The following is a 20918-nucleotide window of genomic DNA, read 5'->3' as shown; positions in this document are numbered from 1 at the left end:
TTTCAAAGAAAATGTTTTATTGATAGTTATTTTTTTATTTTAAAAACATATGCTTTTATCATACACAATAAATTAAAAATCCATGATATTCATTATGACAAGAAAAACAGACTTACATAAATATAAACAAAAGGAACTTGATGACATAAACACAAGACAGCAATCTGCCACGAAGCAGCCAAAACCACTATCGGATCACTTGAGATTATTCTAATTTAAAATATTTCTACAGTTTGAAGTGTATTTAATTTAAAAGTTTAATGCATACTCTTTTGGGAAAATGTAAAATCATAAATGATATGTAGTTGTGTTTGAATACACCATTGTGAAACAAACAAACTAAAAATCTAAATCACAATTTCCAAAAATGTTGTGTGTTTTTGTTGCGAGCTTTATGTTGCTGAACTATTTCAAAGTTTAAAATCTTTGGAGACAAAAATCAAGCACACGTCAGGTAGCTTCATACCAGTGCTAAATGCATTCGGTTAGTATTTAGGATTCACCAACAGCTGGCAGCAGTCAGTCAGGTATTCATGTAAACAGGCAACAATTACTGGAATAGATCAGTCATTTGTCATAACTGGAAACCTTTGGACAAAGAAGTGTGTCACACTGCCATTTAGCGGTGATTGTTGAATGTGCCACTGTGGGTGAAAAGATGACATGTAACTTTCACAGTACAAATGATTTAAATGAACTAGAACAGAAAACCAAACGTCTGTTCAGGACATTTCAGGCTGCCTCTGTGTTTTGTAACTCTGTCTAAGCTGAACAAAGACGAAACAGCATTTTCAACATCATGGTTAGTCCACATGGAAATCCACATCAACTCGTCCCATTTACAAATAAACATAAACGCTGCAAACAGTACTGCCCACATATACTGATTGCCAGTGTATTGTAGCTTAACATGGTAATTACAGTGGTGCATGAACCCGATGCTGGATATGAAATCCACTTTGATATACATATAATAACTCTTCATAATGAAATACTCTGATATTCTGTTTGAGAAAACATGCGTCAATCTCTATGTACACAAACACTATACAGTGTGTAAGATGCTGCATGGGGACGGGAGGGGAGAGCGAAGAGACAGGTAGGCAGACAGACAGGTAAGCAGCAGGTGTCTAGAGGGGGTAAAGAAAATGCAAGAAAGGGAGAGATGGAGGGTGGATAAGCTGATAAAGTATGATTATCACTTTACTAGGACAGGAAGTACAGAAGAAGGGAGTGAAACAGGTCCAGTACAGGGACTGTTAGTGGTGTGTTTAAAACAGGCGAGCAGGGAGTTCACGGGCAGTCCAGGCAGGTGGATGGAGAGTGAGAAGTGATAGAGTAGGCAAGGCAGGGATTAACAACAATTTGGGGAAATTTGTGTTTTCTTGACAAGCGTTAAAATGAGAAAATCAATGCTTCATGTCAGTGTTGTTCACTTTAAGCTGGAGTGGCTAGTATGGGAGAGGTGATTGCTCTGGTTTGCTGCAAAATATAAATATTCACCTGCCAACACCTTTAAAAGGTAATAATTTACATTTTTATATCTATATTTTGTTTAATTCAAACAATATTTTTTTTCAAAATGTAGAGACTATTCCTTAAGTAGTGAATATGTGATATAGTGGAAAAACATGGTCGTGAGGTATGAGGGTGTGGAGAGAAAAGTAGAAGAGGGAGAGAGAGGTTACATGTCACTTCCTGATTGGAGGGCCGGGGAGGATTTGGTCCAATAGTGGAGCAGGTTGTTGTTGTTGTTGGAGGTGGGTTGGTCTCTGGTCACCTTGGAGATGCTCGGAGGTCTGAAGGGGAGGGGGGTACGTGGCGTCTTTGCAAGTGCAGCCATGACAACAAAGGTTCTGAGGGTTCTCAAGGTTTCCGTGCGAAGGTCGAAGATCAAAGGTCGGGGGAGGAGTCACCAGCGCCACAACCTGCACCCAGCACTCTGGGTCCCCCATGGCTGCTCTTCTTCTGCTTCTTCTTGCTTCTCCTGGTCTTCACAAACCTGTCTGAAACACACTGAGCACACACCAGGTAGAGTGTTAGCGACTTCTCCTTTGGCAGTGATCAAACATTTACCACAAAACTAAAAACCTCTCCACAGTAGGTGGGTTTACATGGACACGTCTTCCTATTTCTGATTTAATTCATTCAAGTCTTTCAGGTTAACTGTTTACATGTGATATGATCTAATCCGATTGAGTGTTTACATGAGTAAACTGCACTGCATTCATTAGGCCACTTCGGTCAGCTGAGCGCCATCTTCTCTCTGTCCCTTGCACTAAATTAAAAACCAAAGGTGACAGAGCTTTTGAGGCAGTCGCTCCTAAATGGTGGAACTAAGAAATGCCACGTCGGTCGATAGTTTTAAGAAAGACAGTTGAAAGCGTATCTCTTCAGGTGTGCGTTCCAGTAGTATGCTATTCGTTACTTACTTATTTTGTGTACTTTTGCTGTATTTCTGTGTGTTGTTTCTGTTTTTGTATTTTTACTTTGTGAAGCACTTTGTGAGTCCTCTCTGGGAAAAGTGCTATATAAATAAATTTTACTTATTCAGAACAGACGTTTTACAGCCTCGTGGCAGGTGCTGAGTGTTCTTTATGGGTGTGTCCCACCCAAACCACCCGGCAGGACGTACTGGTTCGGGCCGAAAATTATATACAAATGACTGATGACTGATTTTTCCTCTTTTTTTTTGGTCTAGTCCGGCAAGAATTAATGCTAGTGAGCCGCGTCAAGTCCTGGCTTAAACACCCACGGGTCCGGTCCAGTCCAGTCGGATTTTAATTTTCAGGCCTGTTGAGAACTCTTATAATCAAAACATCCCACGACTGATCAAAGATGGAGATCTGAGGTTTGCAGAGTAGTTGTTTGTTGTTTTGCAAGTGAAGAAACGTTACTTAGCATTTACGTTGACACGGAGCAGAAAGAACGTAACCAGACAAAATTCAGTTTCACCGTTTACATGATATAATTTTAATTTCTTTTGGTTTAAGAAAAGGTTAATTCCACCTCTCTGAAACCGAATGAAAGGTAACAATAACATTTCATTCGGTTTGGGCCTGTTTATTCTGATTGAGCTGTTTATGTGGAGCATTTTCATTCCGTTTGGACGTCTAAACCGATTGTAATCGCAATATTTGGATCCATGTAAACCCAGCTAGTGACATGACACGAGAGGTCGCCTTTGACGGTTGACAGTGACCACGCATTACAAACACACTGATAATCTGGGGCCTCTACCTCATCTGTGTTGGGCACAGGGCACGTTCACTAGCAGCCACACTCCTGAGTGCCCTGAGGCTGAGCACGACGAGGAGAACGGAGCTGCCGTAACGCAGCGTCGCCGTACTGGATACCTGACCCCATCCTCTCTGGATCTAGCTCTCCTGAAAACCAAGGATGAGATCAGTGAGGAGACAGAAAAGCGTGAGGTCCACATTAGGATCACCACAAAGTTTACATTACAGAATACAGAAAAGCAGACTCACTAGTCAGTCATGGTCAAAATGTGATCATTAAAAGATGTAGATTAAATAAAAAAGCACAAATGCACTATGTTTTCCATCGTATACATCCCTTTATAACATTGAACACAAACCAATATCCACTCCCTTCATGTGACAGTACATCTACCGGTATTTATCTCGTTGAGGCTCTTCTGAAACAACACTCGAGCCAGACATGTGGTAAGAAGATATATTTCTGTTCTTAACTTCAACTCTGAAAAATAATCCAAGAGAGCTGCTACGGTGCAGTGTCTTGAGTCTGCCGTGTTGATCCTGTTAGGAAAAGAAGGGATTTAGCATCGGGGGTTAGGGTTGAGGGTGAAGATCAGAGACCCTACCTGACTCGATCTTGTTGAGGATTTTCCGAGCACACTGCACAAAGGCCTCTTCCACGTTCTCCCCTGTTAGAGCGCTGGTCTCCAGGAACATCAGCTCTGACACACACACACACACACACACACACACAGTGGTATCATCATATCACATAAGTCCTCATGCCACACACACCACAAACTGACACAAATCATGTGCATAACTATCACTGTGATCGTCACACATCCCACAAAACCAAGCTCAGTTGCATACAGTAAGCATACAGGGTTTCACTCATTTGTAGTCTAAACATTACAGTGATTTTATGTTGAGCAACGCAATTATGGGCAGACATGTGTCCTCTCTCTATTAGTTAGGGTCGCACCCATCAATTGGCCGGCTGATCGATCGGCGCCGAGTGTGACTGGAGTCAGATGTAACACGAGTCAGACGTAGCACCCGTGAGTCAGACACACGGACCGACTGTGCAGATCGTTAAACTCCTCACACTGTTGAAAAAAAATACTGTTGTGTTGTGAGACGGCAGATACAAAACCAAGCAGCCTATTTATTTAAAGTTCGAGAGGGAGACGGAGCGAGGTGAGCCGGGTGAGTGAGGGAGATGGGGGCAGACAGGCAGGTGATTGAGAAAGGCAGATAAGCTATTTTATTTTTGACCAAATGTTCTTGTTGTTGACTTATGGATAGTGGAATAAATATTATACTGTGGAGCTTATATTGTATTATCATACTGTGAGATTTTGATATCATGTTACATGTAACAATACTGCAATAAATATCATGGACTTGTTATTGAGGCATTGTAATATTGTGAAATTTTGATATTGTTGCATCCCTGTAGAGCACAAAGAGCAGAAAAATAGGGGGATGATACAGTTAATATACAGTAAAATTAAATGTAGGTGGTGGTGGTACTGTTGACTTTTTTTTTAAAATATTGGTATTGGCCAAAATCGGAATTGGCAGGTCAGGCTTTTTGAAAAATCGGTGATCGGCCAGAAAATTGTGATCGGTGCACCCCTACTATTAGAACATCAAGGTAACATGTGTAAATGAAGTATTTGCGGGGTAACAACCAATACACAACCAATCAAAGTCCCATTCAATCGTAAACTGTGGATCTTACCATTCTCCTGAGCAAAGCGTGAAGCCTCCAGGAATGTGACCTCTCTGTCAGAGTCCAGGTCCTTCTTGTTTCCACACAGGATGATGACGATGTTCTGACTGGCCAGCATCCTGGCATCGCTCAGCCATGTGGTCAGAGCGTTGTATGTCTCTCGACTGGGGTGCAGACACAGACGGATGGGGGGAAAAATGTACATTTCTTGTGAGGGCAACTGAGAACTGACTAAAAACAAATAAGGAAGGAGATGATAATAAGGTGGCCTGAAATCACGTTGTGGGACTGGCTGTTTTACCTGGTGATATCATAGACCAGCAGGGCTCCGGCTGCTCCTCTGTAGTAACTTCTGGTCACAGACCTGACACAGCAATGCATGTTATGTAGTGACGTACAAAAACAACACAACAAACATTGAATATTCCCAAATTACCCCCACTGTTGAATACATGTTCCAGATCAATTTGCATTTATCCCTACCTGAACCTTTCTTGTCCTGCAGTATCCCAAATCTGCAGTTTGACCATCTTATTGACCACACTGATGATCTTAGAGCCAAACTCCACTCCAATCGTGTGGTTGGATTCATCCTTAACTGGAAGACAAAATAAAACATGGAATATTTACCACAAATAGTAAATAACAGCAACATTATGGTGATAATTTACAGTATACCTTCACAGTAAAAAAAAACAATAGGCTAATGCAATTTTCTGGATCTATAGGCCAATATCTCTAGAGGCACAATTGTCTCAAGGCAAATCAAATTATCACATGCAAGTAAGTGTTGATTTCTAATATAATTACAAATGCCATATTACATCTAGGAACGACACTAGCAACACTGCTTTACTACACTTAGGTGTCAAAGAAACTGTAAATAATGAATGATGGTGTGTGTCTTTCTGACTTACATCTCTTCTCTATGAACTGGTGCAACAGACAGGATTTGCCTGTTCCAGCATTCCCAATCACCAGGAATTTAAACAGGAAATCTGAGGAGGGAACACACACACACACACACACACACACACACACACACACACACACACACACACACACACACACACACACACACACACACACACACACACACACACACACACACACACACACACACACATACAGAGAGAGAGAGAACAGGATTTGTTGACATGACATGATTTGATTTGTCTACTACTGTTGCAGCAATAATGGCTGTCATAACAAGAGCCAAACCAATGCATGAGCTGGACAAAAGAAAAACTATATCATTAAAGAAGATACAGAAAAAAAAACAGTTTGTGATCATGTAGACAGTTTTCATATTTCATAACATGTTTCCCAAGTACTATGCTCAGTACACGTCACCATCACAATTATTTGATAACCATATTCAGATTGTCCTGAATTATCTTCGCCATATGTGGAAATATAAACATAACTCAGTCTGTGGGATGGAGGATTGTTAAGTTACCCTCAAATAAAAACATATTAATAAATAGTGCTGCTGTTGGGACAAGGGCGATACATCTGAGCTGCAGTTCAAAAATAACCATAACATCTCAACATCCCTGTGAGCATTTTACAGGATGCACAGCTCAGAGAACCAGAGCAGCTCCATTATCCCTAGGTGCCATATTCCGGAGATTGGAGATTTGTAACGTTAAAAAGCAGATACATTTTGTCTGTACAGCCACAGTAAACTCAGCTGTGTAGCCTCTGTGGACTCGCTTGCGCTGACAAGACATTTTTTTAGGCCAGGAGCCTCCTCCAGCGGCTCGGCTAGCCTGGTGTCAGCTATCTGTTTACGGTGAGAAAACCCTCTCTGTGCACACCTGCCTCCCCATCCCCGTCCGCCCGCGGCTGCAGGGAGATGTTAACGGCGGACACTCGTCAAAAACACACTCCTTACCGTAAGACTCCGACATCGCCACGGTGGCGGTTTGACAGTTAACACGGTACGAAGGGAGTAAGTACTAGTTTCACACTGACAGCTAGCTAAGTAAAGGAAAAAAATAGTCTTGTTGATGATATCCACCACGGATTCCGGCAGCTTTTCCCCTCTGACTTCCCGTACGTGCCTTGCCGTTTCAAAATAAAAGCCGAACTAACGGGCCAAATGATGTAATATCGCGAGATTTCCACCGGATGGCGCTGTTGTTAACCATAGCACCATAACCATAGACATATAAATTATGTGTGTGCTTGTAATGGACCTGGATTCTAATAATGAAGTATATTTCTCTATAACCATTTCATGTACAATATAAATACCAATCATTATTGGCAAATAACGGAATAATAAACATTTACCATTATACTCCAGTCCAGAAGATGGCGGTTATGTAACTAAACGTCCCTTAACAACCGGAATTCCACTCAAGAAGAGGACAACCAACGACCGAGAGGCTGCTGAGCTGAGCTGAGCTGAGCTGAGCTGCTCCAGTAGCGGGCTTTACTTTACTTAACGAGATATGGCTGCAGTGCTCCCCGTCAGACCGCCCTGCGACAGCAACCCCGCTACCCCAGGAGCGCAATCCTTAAAGGTGACATTTGTACTTGATACTAACGTGAATCACCGGCAGCTGTGCTCTGCAGCTCTGCGTGGTTGGTTGTTTAGCAGCTAGCAGCGAGCTAACAGCTAGCTGTGCACCGTCCATATGATCGACAATAATTGTTAGCTACATTAGCATCACTCCTTTGTTTTCTGTTGTGATGAATGAATACAGAGTCTGTTTGGGTTAATGTGTGTTTCTCTGGAGCTTTTATAATCATAAAGCGATGCTATTTTTTACGTAACATTACGCAGCTTGATGCGGTTGCAGTTAACATCATATGGTCTTCACCTCTAGCCTTCCAGTCATCACTTTGAACATAAACTGTGCACATGAACTCATGCGTTTTGTTTTGGTTAGACACAAATGGTTTCTTAGGGAATGACGGGTTGTATTTGCACAATAAATAGCTTACTTTACACCACCAAATCAATAAACGTTTAGGCAACAGATTTTACACTCAGCCCCAAAGTTTTTAAAACTAAACTTTTTTTTGAATATAGTTGAGGGATATCTGGACTAGATAACTGAGAAATAGGAAGATGACTTTGAAGGTGAGGATCTGCATTTTTCGACAGGACAACGTGTCTTTAGGTGTTTTGGTTCAAGGAGGAGTGAAGCTGACATCTGAGAATGTCCAAAATAAAAATCACAAGAAAGGGCCAAATCATTGATTTCTGATATATCTGTGCCTCTTTCAGTCATTCACTGGTGCTGTTGTAGGTCAGGAACATAAGGATGTTTTTAGGACTGATAGGACTGGCAAATTCTTGTGAAGAAATACCAAAGGAAAATGGAAATGGAAAAACGGAGATGCTAGTGGGCTGTATACAACGCATCATATCATATATGAGAGTAAAGTTTTTCTTTTTCTCAGCAGGAGGAAGTAATAGAGGAGGAGTCCAACGATGGCAGCCAGCCTCCCAAAAGAAGGAGGATGGGTTCAGGGGACAGCTCTCGAAGCTGTGACACCTCTAGCCAAGATCTTGGGTAGGTTGGCTCAGTGCTGGGTGTGAAACAGTAACTTGTGCTAACTCAAGCTGACCAGCAGAATTTTTTCCTTCTAATAGATAATGATCAATGTTCTTTGTTGTAATGTGTAAATGTGCTCTACCTTCAATAATAGTCCTTGACAGCTTTTTTGATGTGTTTGTGAAGACTGAAAGACATGTTTAATCTACTTTTACCTCGATAGCAGTATAACAAAGTTCATGGTGATACATTTTTATGTCATGGACTTATACGAAATGCAAACACATATTGGACAGAAATAAATGTTAATTTTACTGATTAACTTGAACATTTATGGGTGCATTACTAATTGTTAAAGCTAAGCTGTTGTTCTCCTCTCTCAAACTTCCAGCCCGACATATTTCCCAGCAGAGAACCTGACAGAGTACAAGTGGCCACCAGATGACACAGGAGAGTATTACATGCTGCAGGAGCAGGTCAGCGAATATTTGGGAGTTACATCATTCAAGAGGAAGTATCCTGGTAAGAACCGGACAAAAATGTTAATATAGTACTCTGTAATCTGTTGATTAATTTAGCGATCTAAAGCTATTAGCTTGCATAGTTATTATAGATTATGTGATTAGAGTAAAATCCAAGGAAAATTTATTTTAAGTCAAAACATTTGATTATTAGTGTTTGCATGCACTATACAGAAGACTTTCCAATAAGTCTTGGTCATTTACAAGTATATGCAGCGGAAAAGGTTCTGATTTTGTTGTTTTTTTTGTCCCTCTGTAGATATGGAGAGGAGAGACCTGTCCCATAAGGAGAAACTTTACCTGCGTGAACAGAATGTCATCACTGAAACACAGTGCACTCTGGGTAGGGACCAAATCCCAGAACTCTGAGGCTCATGGTTGTTTCACCACAGTGGATAAAACCCTTTTGTGAGGAGCTCTGTTGTGTGATGTTGTATTTCTTCATGCAAGTGTTTTTTTTTTGTCTATTTTTCCAGGTTTGACAGCTCTGCGGAGTGACGAGGTGATAGATCTGATGATAAAGGAGTATCCCACCAAACACTCTGAGTATTCGGTCATACTGCAGGAGAGAGAGCGGCAGAGAATAGCTAAAGAATACTCTGTAAGTATAAAAACAATAGCAATATCACGTAGAACTTAGAGATGGTGATTAATAACTCTATATTATAACTCTTTATAATAATGCTTTTATTTGAGGAAAATTGACCTAGTGTGTTTTTCCCATTGTCCTTTTGTAGCAAATGCAGCAGCAGAATCCTCAGAAGGTGGAGGCCAGTAAGGTTCCTGAGTACATTAAGAAAGCAGCAAAAAAAGCTGCAGAGTTCAACAGTAACTTCAACAGGGAGCGCATGGAAGAGAGGAGAGCTTACTTTGACCTGCAGACACATGTGAGTCCAAGCAGGGGATATGGATGATCAGGGATTTGTTAAAAAAAATGTAGCATCGGCTGTTTGCACATAAGAGACCCAGATGTTTTTGTGACGCATTGTTTTCTTTGTGCTCTCTCAGATCATCCAGGTGCCTCAGGGCAGGTTCAAGGTGCTGGCTCCAGAGCTGAGCAGGACAGGACCCTACCCAGTGGCTCTCATACCAGGTCAATTTCAAGACTACTACAAAAGGTACGGTACATGTCTGTTTTGATACGGTGTTGTTTGAGTAGGCGTATAAGCTGTATCTATTGTTATATTCTTTGTGACATTCGTTCGTCCGTTCGTTTATTTACAAATGATTTTAAAATCCAAAATCCAATTTCAATTCATAATATACAGCAGACATGATCTTGTAAAAAGGGAAACCCCAGAAGCTATCTGTAGCTTATGAACGGGGGCCCAGAACATCAAAACAATACAATATATTATGAAAACAATTCCTATTTCTACCTAGATTCTAACCTAACCCTAACCACCTATGGTAATTCCATAAATACAAAGAGTATACAGTTTAACGCAATAACAACACATCAGGCACAGGTACAGTACATGAAGCAAAATACAGCAACCCAAGCTTGAATTAAACATATTTCAACAGCAGTTTTTGTTTTAATCTCTTTTTTAAAAAAAATAGACAGAGATACAGAATCTCTTATCGTGCTCTCAACCTCATTCCAAGTCTGTGGTCCTTTCACGGTCACGCTAAGACTTGTACATTTCAGTTTCCGTTTCCTTTCCCTCTTATAAGTTGACATTGTGTTGTGCCTAACAGGTACTCTCCTAATGAGCTGCGGTACCTGCCACTGAACACAGCTCTGTTTGAGCCTCCACTGGATCCAGAACTCCCTGCACTGGACTCAGAGCCTGACTCGGATGAAGGAGAGGATGGCAAAGATGAGAAAAAGCCCAAGAACTTATCTGTAAGACGATAGACTGAGACTCTAGTAGAAAGAAGAAGAAAATTATAAAATATAGCAGTGTTTTTTATACTGTTACTCCTTTTGCCCCTCTCTCTACAGGACAGTTCATCAGGCAACACATCCGACGTGGAGAGCCAGGAGGGAGCAGGCGGACAGGGCCACAAGTCTAAGGCCAAAGACAGGACATCCACCCCGGGCAAAGACGGCAACCAGCGCCACTCGGCCTCCCACAAAGCCACCCCAGGGTACAAGGTAGAGGACAAAACCACCTGAACTCTTCTCCAACAACAGCAGCAGCACTTTCTACCCCCTCCTCCTCTTTCTACTACTACCACTCCCCTTACTCCATCCATCCCGCCACACCCCCCCCCCACCCCTCCCTAGCTTTCTTCACTTTGTTCTCCGGCTTCTACAATTTGTCGGCATTTCAGCTGGGACATTCTGGTACACACACACACACACACACACACACACACACACACACACACACACACACACACATACACACAGTGGGGGTCCTGTCTTCAGTTTTTGTTTTTATGCCACTTGGCTTTTTTTTCTCTCCCCTCTTCGTACCAGACTGTGAGCAATAAGAACATTTTAAAGGAACAGTACACGTGTTTCTTTCCCACCGCACTTTCACCTTTTTTTGTTTTTTTCAGCGAAGACAAATTTGAACTTTAAAAGTTTTTCATTTTTGAGTGTCTTCAATATACCTCTTGTCTGTCCTCACTTGTCAAAAAAAGATACTTCCAAGACAAGTAAGTGGATGTTTTGGCTGCTAGTTTTCCTTTTTCATTTTTGAAAAATCTTTTTGTTACTCTGATAAAAGAAAAATATAAACCACATAAACTTTGTGGTTTCTTTTAAAGTAGTTGATGTTAACACTAGAGAATTTTAACATTTATATCTGAAGTTTAGAATGCACTTAACCTTCATGTTTAAAGTGTGTATTGGTATAATAATATGTTTTGTTTATACACCATGTGATGTACTGTTAATCTTTTAATAAGTATCAGACAGCTGTTTGACATGGTCGTTACTTGTCCTTGACAGATGAGGACTTGCTGACCTTGTTCACACTGTTGCTGAGCTGAGCTAGAAGTAGTCTGCATGCTATCTGTCTGGTTTTGGACTCTGCTGGACAAGCCCCACACCAGTGACATATCTTTGGTAGCCATATTAAATAAACGGCACCGTCGATGGGCCAATAGTATTATGAGACTTGTTCCTACAGCCCAACGAGCTGTGCACTTTGATTTTTTGTTCATTTTTCTAATCCACAACCCTGCAGAGGAAAATTCCCAACTCTTAAAAATGTGCTGGTATATTACCATTAATAAGAGTATGATGGACCTGGGTAAGTCCAGTTGGGTTCGGCTCAGCTTTGTGGTGTGGGCATGGTCCTTTTTTTTTAGTGTCTGTTTACGAGTTTCAGTGTGCTTAAGTTTGATTTGATTTGACATTGAATTGACCTTTTATTCATCAGATCATTTGCTCATCGTATGCTTTGGAGCCTGTAGACATGGCATAGCATGTTGGTAGCCAGAAATAACTAGAATACTCAGTAACCTAATATCCCTGTACTGTACCAATTTGCAATGAGTGCAAAACGACGTATAGATATAAGAAAAAAAGATATTTCTGTATTTTGAAAAATGCAGTGTACAGAATCCATGACTTTGTTACTCTGGTAAATTGGCCAAAGTAAATTGCCCATCAGTGGTAGATATTCAGAAGATTCAAAAGTAGTTTGACAGATGACTTTAGATTTCTAATGACTTTTATGTCTCCACAAGAGTTTAGAGCTTGAGGCTAGCTGGTTAACGTTACTCCGCTCTGGTCTGGCTACCATCTAGGTATGTGCAGTGGTTAACGGTGACCTAATGATTGGTGAAAACTAAAGCTTCTGACTAGTGTGATGTTTCACAAACGGCTCATGAATAAAAACTAATTATGAACAACAAAGTTGGAATTAGATTGACTGATTTACCAATTGCCTTTACAGCAGTACTTTTTTTTTTTTTTCCAGATGTGATACATGTTGCATGTTACATACATACGTGTTAAGTCTATGTTGCAGCATTAACATGACATGTTCAATTGGAATTGATATGAAAGCTGTGGCTCCGCTCCCTGTCTGTGGCTCGTACAGAGACGAGACATTGTGGAGATGAAGAAAGAACAGAATCAGACATGAATTTGAATTATCGAGCTTTGATCGTCAGTACAGCGCCGTTACATTGGATACTGTACATTCAGTCTAGGCAGGTGTGTGGGAGTTGTGAGGCAACACATCAACATTTGTAGAAATAGCAAATCTCATTCCTTACATTATAGAAATCCCTCAACAGGAGAGACCCTTAGATGATAATAAACGTGATGTAAAAATATTCATACAGTTTCATCCATTATTGTAAAATCTGTGGGAACTAGCTGTGTGAGTGAGTGTGTGGTCATAAAGCCGGCATAAAGTACCCAGTTAACTGTCCCTCTGTATGTATGTCTTACAGTATATTATATGCAATGTTAAACATTTGTGTCCCTTTTCTGTGTGTAAAATACAGTATTTAATGTCCAAATTTAGTTTCTTTAGAATAAAACCTATTCAGACTAGCTGGATTCAGCTCATGAATTGCTCATCTTTCAATTTTACTGTGTAGATGTTTGTAATGAAAAGATGTTTTGGCATGAAGCCGATTTCTAAAGTATTGACTGGGCCTTGCCAGTAACACAAGCGACTGTGCCCACAACTATGTTATCACTTCACTATAGTAATATGGAGCTTTTACTAAAGATCTCAGTATCTCAGTCAGGCCAAATCTACGACCAGCTCAAGTTTACAAGAGAATTGGTGACATATTCGGTATATGTACAATATATAATGTGCATAGATTATGTTAATATGTGCATGAGCAGTTCAGGGGATTGTATCCAGCCTGTCCCTTTTCTTACTTTCCTTTCCTGCTGCTGTCTTTCTCTTTGTTTAGTTCTCTCCTTTTGTTTTTTGGATGTTGTCACCAAACCATGTCTTTGATTGACCCATAGTTTTGTACTGTCTTCCAATCAGGGAACATTTTAATGAAGGATGTCTCATCATATCTTGAGGCACTGGAAGCAACTGTACATGATACAGGCTAATCAGGCTAATACATGCTTTAAAGAAACAGGAAAACAAAGTGATTTTTTTTTAGTTGTGCAGTCCATAGTTTGGTTCAGGCCTCGATTTTTGAACCAGGGTCCCGCCACATGCGTTACAGTGTCACAATGTCAATAATACCATAATATTTGTGACTAATGATGAATTATTCATGTTTTCTGCTAGAGATCCAAAAGTGTTCTGTGGCTTCAAATGGAGATATTCACATAGTGAGAAGCTCCTGTTTGACATCCTGATTTAGATGTCCCAGAGACTCCTTAACCTTCCTGCTCTGGTTCTTACCTTCCTGTCCTCTATGACACTCAGTACTACTTCTCAAGTATCTGTATATTCACACAGCACAGTTAAAGAAGGGGGAGTAACGTTTTGGAAGTGGCGCTTGTGTCTGACCACATATTGGCTCAAAATTATGAAAATTAATCAGCTATAGATTTTAAGTGCCACAGGCTTTGCAAGAAAGTCTGTTAGACATCATATGCCTTTCTTGTTTCTGTACCCTGAGGTAGAGTTCAAAGTGTATAAAGCAGTCGAGATGAATTCATGTAGTGAGTCCTGAAAGTCCAAAAAGCCCTTGTCAGTCAACCTGATGGTCTTTTGTTTGTTTGTTTTTTATATTATTCATTTATTTATTATTTCTCTATTCTTCAGACATTAAACATTTGTCGAACTACTGTTGTCCATGACTACAGGAAACCCATGTATGACTGGTTTTTATAGCATTATTCTGCCCTTGCAGCCTAAGGTCATTCCCAATGCTATATGTGGCATTTGCCAGAAGGGTAAAGAGGCCAACAAGAGAGGCAAGCCAGAGGCTCTCATTCACTGCTCCCAATGTGATAACAGCGGTAAGTTCCCACGCTTCATTTAAAAGGACTGTTCCCTGTTTTTTGTTGTGATGTGTTTTTTTTTTACGTTCAACTCCCATATCAGGAACTAGAGTTTAACAGGCTAAATTTACTTCCGTTCAAATGATTTGTACTGTGTTAGTTTGTTAGTATGTTGTTCATCTGAAGTTTGTCTCAACTGTGGGAAATGTTAGTATTTTATTTATTTTTACTACACAGACTGGTTTCAAATGTTTTCCAGTCTAAATCAATTACAGTTCTTTCTTTCTAACAATCTCAAGGCTTTTTTAAAACAAGAGGATGATGTATTCACGTGTGTGTGTATATGCTGAGGGATGGGCCTGTTCACATTATGTCTCTTTTTGTGTCTTTGTGTTTGCTTGTGTGTGTGCATGTGCATGTGTTGTGTATTTATTTCTGTCCCTGCATATGTGTGTGTTTGGCTCTGTGCATGCATGTTTGCTTCCGTGCATGTGTCTCCATGTCTGTCCATCTTTAGGCCACCCGTCGTGCTTGGACATGAGCACGGAGCTGGTGGGTGTGATCCAGACGTACCGCTGGCAGTGTATGGAGTGTAAGACCTGCACCGTGTGCCAGCAGCCCCACCACGAGGACGAGATGATGTTCTGCGACAAATGCGACCGAGGATACCACACATTCTGCGTGGGCATGGACTCCATTCCTAATGGTGAGTGGAAAGACACCGATACGGCACATGATGGCATGTGCAGGGGTGTGTTGATGGGCAGAGAGATATACGACCACATATTTGACTTGAACTATAGTCGTGATTGGCTTCACCCATGGTGACTCTGCAGATTTCAACATAATTTATATTCGTGTCATTCATTTAATTTGCCTACTTTTTTTGAATTTGTAAATCTGGTTGTCTTCTTCACTGTTATAAATTTCATCTCTCTCTGTCTCCTCAGGGCTTTGGGTATGTGAAGTGTGTGACAAAAATTTCAACACACCCAAGAAAAAGGGAGGAGCCAAAACACCGAAGAAGTCTAAGTCGGCTCAAAAATGATCATCTTTAACCACAATACATGATCCAAACTGTACACAAATGCACTGTCCTTAGTTCAGTCATTTCCAGAAACTGTAAAATGGAGAATGACTGAAAGGCCCAGATTGTGATCCAAAAACAAACATTTTAGCCCTCCTACCAAATACCAACAATCAGATGTAAGATCTCAAACTGCTGTTACTCTTGACTGATTGGCTGGTCTTTTAAAACAGAACTCACACCAGAAAACAAACATTCATATTTTCTGTGAACGTTCTGACAACATCAGTAAAGGTGGGCCTAATATTACAATTATTATTTTCCGTCTTCAAGCTAAACTAAAATAACAAATGTGGTTATATCTCAAATATACATGATCTACTCACTTAGATAAGGCATTAACATAGCAACTCTGTCTGAGACCGACTGAACCTCAGACACCATACATGACTTATATTAAAGCTACAGTAACAGCTAAATTGTAAATCAAATCCATCCAGATGTGCTGCACTAAACTGTGAACCATTAACAGTATCGGTGTGCTCTTACTTCATCAAACCAATGAATCCTGACATTTTTTAACATTCCTCTAGTGATGAACTGTCGGATGGGAAATTGTTTCAGTTTAACAAATGGTGCTTTTGATCTTGTACTACTGAAACAATCCATAAAACAATTTTTTGTACGTTTTTGTATCTTACAGTTTAATAAACTTTTATTTAATGAGACAGGCCAGTAAAGACCAATCTTATTTAAACAATCTTGTCTTACATAATGACATGGTGCTTATCCTGTGTAGTGAAATGTAAAAGACACTGGCCGTGGTAGACCTCGCGGCTGCCGCAGTTTTCGGGTATTTATGTGTGAGTCTTGTTTATCAAAACAAAGTTTCTCAACCCACTGTTGATAATTGTACAAAAATGGAACCACTCATTGTAATTACTTCAGCACCCACCATTTATGATTATTACTATCAATGTTTTGCAATCACCTTTTTTTGTATTTTTCTTATCCATTTTGTATTTGTCTTGCAATGAGTGGGTGGTTTAAGAAATATTTTGTGCCGATAATGTCATAGTCACTGAAATCTGAGGTGTCTTTTTTCAATAAAAGCTACTTAAAACAAAAGACTAATTCTTTTGTAACTTGTATGTTGGAACAAAAAGTGTTTGAATTGTCTACCAATCCCATGAATGGATTTGTTGTTTAGTTTTGTATAAATATGCCTTAACGTTAAAGTTAACGAAGCTTCACAATGATGATGAAATGTTCAAACTCAAAGGCTGGAAGGGATACGACAGTTTTGGTACAAAAGTTCAGACGTAATCCTTCATGCACTGAAAAGAAAGCTGCTTCATAAATACATACCATATGTAACATTCCAATCAAGCTTTAAAACCCCATTACACGATGGGCTGTGTTTAAACCTTTAATGTTACTTAAATGCATTATTGAATAGTTAACATAAAAAGTATTTGGCCTATTATTGCTGGCCATCCAAATTGTGTTTTTGATGAGTCTGATGCACTCAGTTGTGCAGACAATCCGACAGCTGTCATTGCTTGTGTCATTAACTCTTTTTTTGGATTTACGTGTAGTCCAACAATCTGCAAATCTAAATTATTCTCTTATTTTGCTCTTGCTTTTTGATATATTTTATATCATCCATTCAAATGAGAGTGACTTAACAATGCTGGGAGATGACACGAAGGCAATCCTGACTAACTGCCATAAATATTATATGTTGTCCTATTATGTTTTGCATAATATTTTATTTAAAACTGTTTATTTTTATGCATATTTATAATTTCTTTATTCAACACTTCAGTCTAAGAGTCTATTTCAGTCTACTTTATTGCAAACAAATGAATGTACAAATAGTACACTAAAATCTACAAGAACAGACACCATATTGAAGCGATGAAACCTTGATAAAAAATAAAATAAAAATAAATACATATACGAAACACAAGATATAAGGGCATGAAATAAAATAAACAGACAAAAAAAAGAAAGTACATACACTTAAAGTAGAGTAAATAAATTAGAATTAAAAGGTTCAAGGTTCAACTCAATAACTGTTACGCTTCATTAGTGACATCATTTTTGAACACTAAATAGAGGTCTTTGGCAAGTTTAGACTCCATACATTTTAGGGACTTAATATAAAGTTGAAATTCGTTTAAGAAGCAGCATGTGAAGACGGGTGGGAGTGATACAGATCCTGATAGAGGGCTTTTCTAAAACTCTGGCCTTCCTCCCTTCATGTGGCGGGGCCTGCTCTCTCAGAAACATCCGGTGGGGGCGCTGTGGTGCAGAGTGCGGCCGAACACGCCGGACGGACACACACGGCCAGCAGAAGAAGAGGCTGCCATATTGCAGTGAGACAGCGACTTTATCCGGCAGAAAGCTGAACACTGTTGACTCCAAGTAGCAAAGATGATGTCTGCACAGGCTTTTGGAGACAATGGGAAGATGAGAGAGTATCATTATACCGGCCCCGTTGAGCACAGGTTCTCGCCGTACTCCTTCAACGGAGGGTGAGTTTGTTTTTTCCAATCGCGAGCTTAGTTAGCCTGCTAGCAGTTGGGCTGTGCTAACGAGCTAGCCATGTTAGCAAACGGTAACAAAACAAAGGTAGCTCTGATGGAAAGTTTATGAACAGAGCGGAGTTTGTTTGTTGTTTTATAACACAAAATATGCTTATAGCAGCTCACGGTGCTAATTAACACCATTAGCAAAGGATATATAAATGGAAATATGAGTTTGAAATGGCAGCACAGTTTCAGTTTCGTATTAGCGGCTTAGCTTCCGTTAGCAAGTGTGTGAGGTGCAGAGGTGCACTTCTACACTTTACTCTTTCCTACTACTTTAAGTGGTGTGTAATAAATAAATAAATAAACACGTTAATTTTGTGTTGTGTCGTTTGTTTCTTCTTATTTTCAGAACTGTACTAGCTGTTGCCGGAGAAGATTTCGCCATTGTAGCCTCAGACACCAGGCTGAGTGAAGGCTACTCCATCCACAGCCGGGACTCACCAAAATGCTACAAGCTGTAAGTTTGCACAGTCACTGTCAGATCTGCTGTCAACGAGGGGTAGCAGCAGCAGAAACTTGTTTAGACACCATATCATCTCTAATATATCTTACTACGGTTCCACATGTCATTTCTTTCCTAGTCACTGCTGCCCCCGGTCCACTTTTAATATGGGAAGTGTAGTTTCCCTTTCCCTACTGATGCTGTGGTAGCGCTTTGATTACAGGCCAGATAGTATTGGAGATTTAAAAAAAAAGAAAAAAAAGAAAGGAAATCACTTGTCATTGTCACTCAGATGAGTAAAGAATATGCAACACTGATTGTGTGTGATTGTTGTGCCAACTTCTCACCATACAGAACAGACACAACTGTCATTGGATGCAGCGGTTTCCATGGTGACTGCCTCACTCTGACCAAAATCATTGATGCCAGACTAAAGGTGAGCTCATCCAGGCCTCTCTTTTCTTTTGGTGTAATCAGTTTCAAGAAAGCCATGTTCTGCTGACGCTGCAAACTCAACCTGCCCCTGCTTGTACACCAGTGCAGTCTGCTGGCAGTTTTTTTTTTTTTTTCAAGTTTGGATTATTCTGAAAGTCTTTTACAAGAAAATTCAAGAGGGCATTAATATATATATATATATATATATATATATATATATATATATATATATATATATATATATATATATATATATATATATATATATATATATATATTGTATAGTTGTTTTGTGTCACAGTTAAGAATTAGTTTGTTTTTCTTTTTGTAATGTCTCCTCTACCAGATGTACAAACATTCAAACAACAAGATAATGACCAGCGGAGCCATCGCAGCCATGTTGTCGACCATCCTTTACGGCAGGAGGTTCTTCCCCTACTACGTCTACAACATCATTGGAGGACTGGATGAGGAGGGTATGTACGGTACTTAAAATTCAGCCGCTTGTAAGATAAGTAATGTGATGATGTGTGTCCTTTCTGTAACTATGTTGTTGCACTACATCTGTTGTGACTGCAGGAGAATGTAAATATTGCACTGTTTAAGTCTTTGGTTTGCTTACATTGCCATTGTATCATGCAGTTTTATTCAATTATCATTGCCGTGCGTTAAACTGTAAAGCTTTTTACTATCTTCTTGTAATAAATATTTTATTTGTAATCCCTCAAATATAATGTAGGCAAAGGAGCAGTGTACAGTTTTGACCCAGTGGGCTCTTACCAGAGAGACACTTACAAGGCTGGAGGATCGGCAAGTGCCATGCTGCAGCCACTGCTTGACAACCAGGTAGGCAACACACTAATGTTCAATAACTTGTTTGTTTTGGCAATATTTCTTTTTAGTTCTGTCAGATCTCCTTGCACTGGACAAGGTATGTTGGTGATGTCTGACTCTCTTTTCAATGTGCTCTGCCCCCAGATTGGTTTTAAGAACATGGAAGGTGTGCAGCACGTCCCCCTGACTCAGGACAAGGCGGTTCAGCTGGTCAAAGACGTCTTCATCTCGGCTGCAGAGAGAGATGTCTACACCGGAGATGCCCTTCGTGTCTGTGTAATCACTAAGGAGGGCATTAATGAGCAGACTGTACCTTTGAGGAAAGATTGAGGAGTAAAAAAAAGATGTTGCCATCAGCTTCTACTTTCTTCTTTGGTCTCTCCCTGTTGGTTCGGCCCTTTTACATCAAGCTTCTTAAAACAGGAGTTCTGATCCAGAGGTCATTCGGATGGCCTCTTGCATGAGGGTTTCACTGGGGAGCTGGTTTTCCTTTGTGATATCAGTTTACAGTCTACATTTATGTCAGATGTATGCTGCTTACCACAGTTATTCCCCTCAGTATTGTCACTATTCACAAACCCTTGCGTTTGTGATCAGCCAATCTGATTCTCCATCATAACTCCTGTTCTAAGAAGCATGTACTTTCCTCATCCTCACATAGATGGTTCTTCTGTTTGGATTTTTTTTTTTCATTATGTTTTGAAAGGATATATACTCTGCTGTTCTTTTTACATTCTTAATAAATGTAAAGAATTGAA

At 40.0% G+C, this 20918-nt stretch overlaps 3 protein-coding genes across 4 annotated transcripts; 2 read left to right on the top strand and 1 right to left on the bottom strand.

Moving 5' to 3' along the window:
- Nucleotides 1-113: 113 nt before the first annotated feature.
- rab4a (RAB4a, member RAS oncogene family) lies at nucleotides 114-6992 on the bottom strand. The gene is made up of 8 exons (XM_083969292.1): nucleotides 6854-6992; nucleotides 5874-5954; nucleotides 5440-5554; nucleotides 5258-5320; nucleotides 4966-5120; nucleotides 3845-3940; nucleotides 3241-3386; nucleotides 114-2016 (listed from the first exon to the last, which is right to left on the bottom strand). Exons 1-7 carry the CDS (start codon nucleotides 6867-6869, stop codon nucleotides 3271-3273), a joined length of 642 nt encoding a protein of 213 aa, XP_083825418.1. The 5' UTR covers nucleotides 6870-6992; the 3' UTR covers nucleotides 114-2016; nucleotides 3241-3270.
- A 351-nt stretch (nucleotides 6993-7343) lies between these two features.
- On the top strand, nucleotides 7344-16923 carry phf10 (PHD finger protein 10). Of its 2 annotated transcripts, none has more exons than XM_083969276.1 (12): nucleotides 7344-7487; nucleotides 8374-8486; nucleotides 8860-8990; nucleotides 9249-9332; nucleotides 9466-9590; nucleotides 9727-9876; nucleotides 9998-10107; nucleotides 10691-10838; nucleotides 10938-11090; nucleotides 14735-14843; nucleotides 15343-15531; nucleotides 15776-16923. In XM_083969276.1, exons 1-12 carry the CDS (start codon nucleotides 7416-7418, stop codon nucleotides 15871-15873), a joined length of 1482 nt encoding a protein of 493 aa, XP_083825402.1. In that variant the 5' UTR covers nucleotides 7344-7415; the 3' UTR covers nucleotides 15874-16923. The 2 variants fall into 2 exon arrangements, with proteins under 2 accessions (XP_083825402.1, XP_083825403.1); XM_083969277.1 differs by having other exon boundaries at nucleotides 7360-7487; nucleotides 8377-8486.
- Nucleotides 16924-18177: 1254 nt separating this feature from the next.
- On the top strand, nucleotides 18178-20918 carry psmb1 (proteasome 20S subunit beta 1). Its single transcript, XM_083969340.1, has 6 exons — nucleotides 18178-18392; nucleotides 18799-18906; nucleotides 19246-19327; nucleotides 19673-19802; nucleotides 20066-20172; nucleotides 20305-20918. The coding sequence occupies exons 1-6, from the start codon at nucleotides 18292-18294 to the stop codon at nucleotides 20488-20490; spliced, it is 714 nt and encodes a 237-aa protein (XP_083825466.1). The 5' UTR covers nucleotides 18178-18291; the 3' UTR covers nucleotides 20491-20918.

This window comes from Trachurus trachurus, assembly GCF_905171665.1.
Source record: "Trachurus trachurus genome assembly, chromosome: 3".
In the NCBI taxonomy this organism is placed as follows: domain Eukaryota; kingdom Metazoa; phylum Chordata; class Actinopteri; order Carangiformes; family Carangidae; genus Trachurus; species Trachurus trachurus.
This window is presented reverse-complemented; position numbering and strand designations above follow the sequence as displayed.

Excerpts from the sequence above, each read along its gene's own strand:
- phf10 (XM_083969276.1), top strand. The coding sequence starts at position 7,416 with ATGGCTGCAGTGCTCCCCGTCAGACCGCCCTGCGACAGCAACCCCGCT. Across the intron at positions 8,487-8,859 it reads ACCTCTAGCCAAGATCTTGG|CCCGACATATTTCCCAGCAG; the intron begins GTAGGTTGGCTC and ends TCAAACTTCCAG. Across the intron at positions 10,839-10,937 it reads AAAAGCCCAAGAACTTATCT|GACAGTTCATCAGGCAACAC; the intron begins GTAAGACGATAG and ends CTCTCTCTACAG.
- psmb1 (XM_083969340.1), top strand. The coding sequence starts at position 18,292 with ATGATGTCTGCACAGGCTTTTGGAGACAATGGGAAGATGAGAGAGTAT. Across the intron at positions 18,907-19,245 it reads TCACCAAAATGCTACAAGCT|AACAGACACAACTGTCATTG; the intron begins GTAAGTTTGCAC and ends CTCACCATACAG. Across the intron at positions 20,173-20,304 it reads AGCCACTGCTTGACAACCAG|ATTGGTTTTAAGAACATGGA; the intron begins GTAGGCAACACA and ends CTCTGCCCCCAG.
- rab4a (XM_083969292.1), bottom strand. Across the intron at positions 5,121-5,257 it reads CTGGTCTATGATATCACCAG|TCGAGAGACATACAACGCTC; the intron begins GTAAAACAGCCA and ends TCTGCACCCCAG. Across the intron at positions 3,941-4,965 it reads ACGCTTTGCTCAGGAGAATG|AGCTGATGTTCCTGGAGACC; the intron begins GTAAGATCCACA and ends TGTGTGTGTCAG.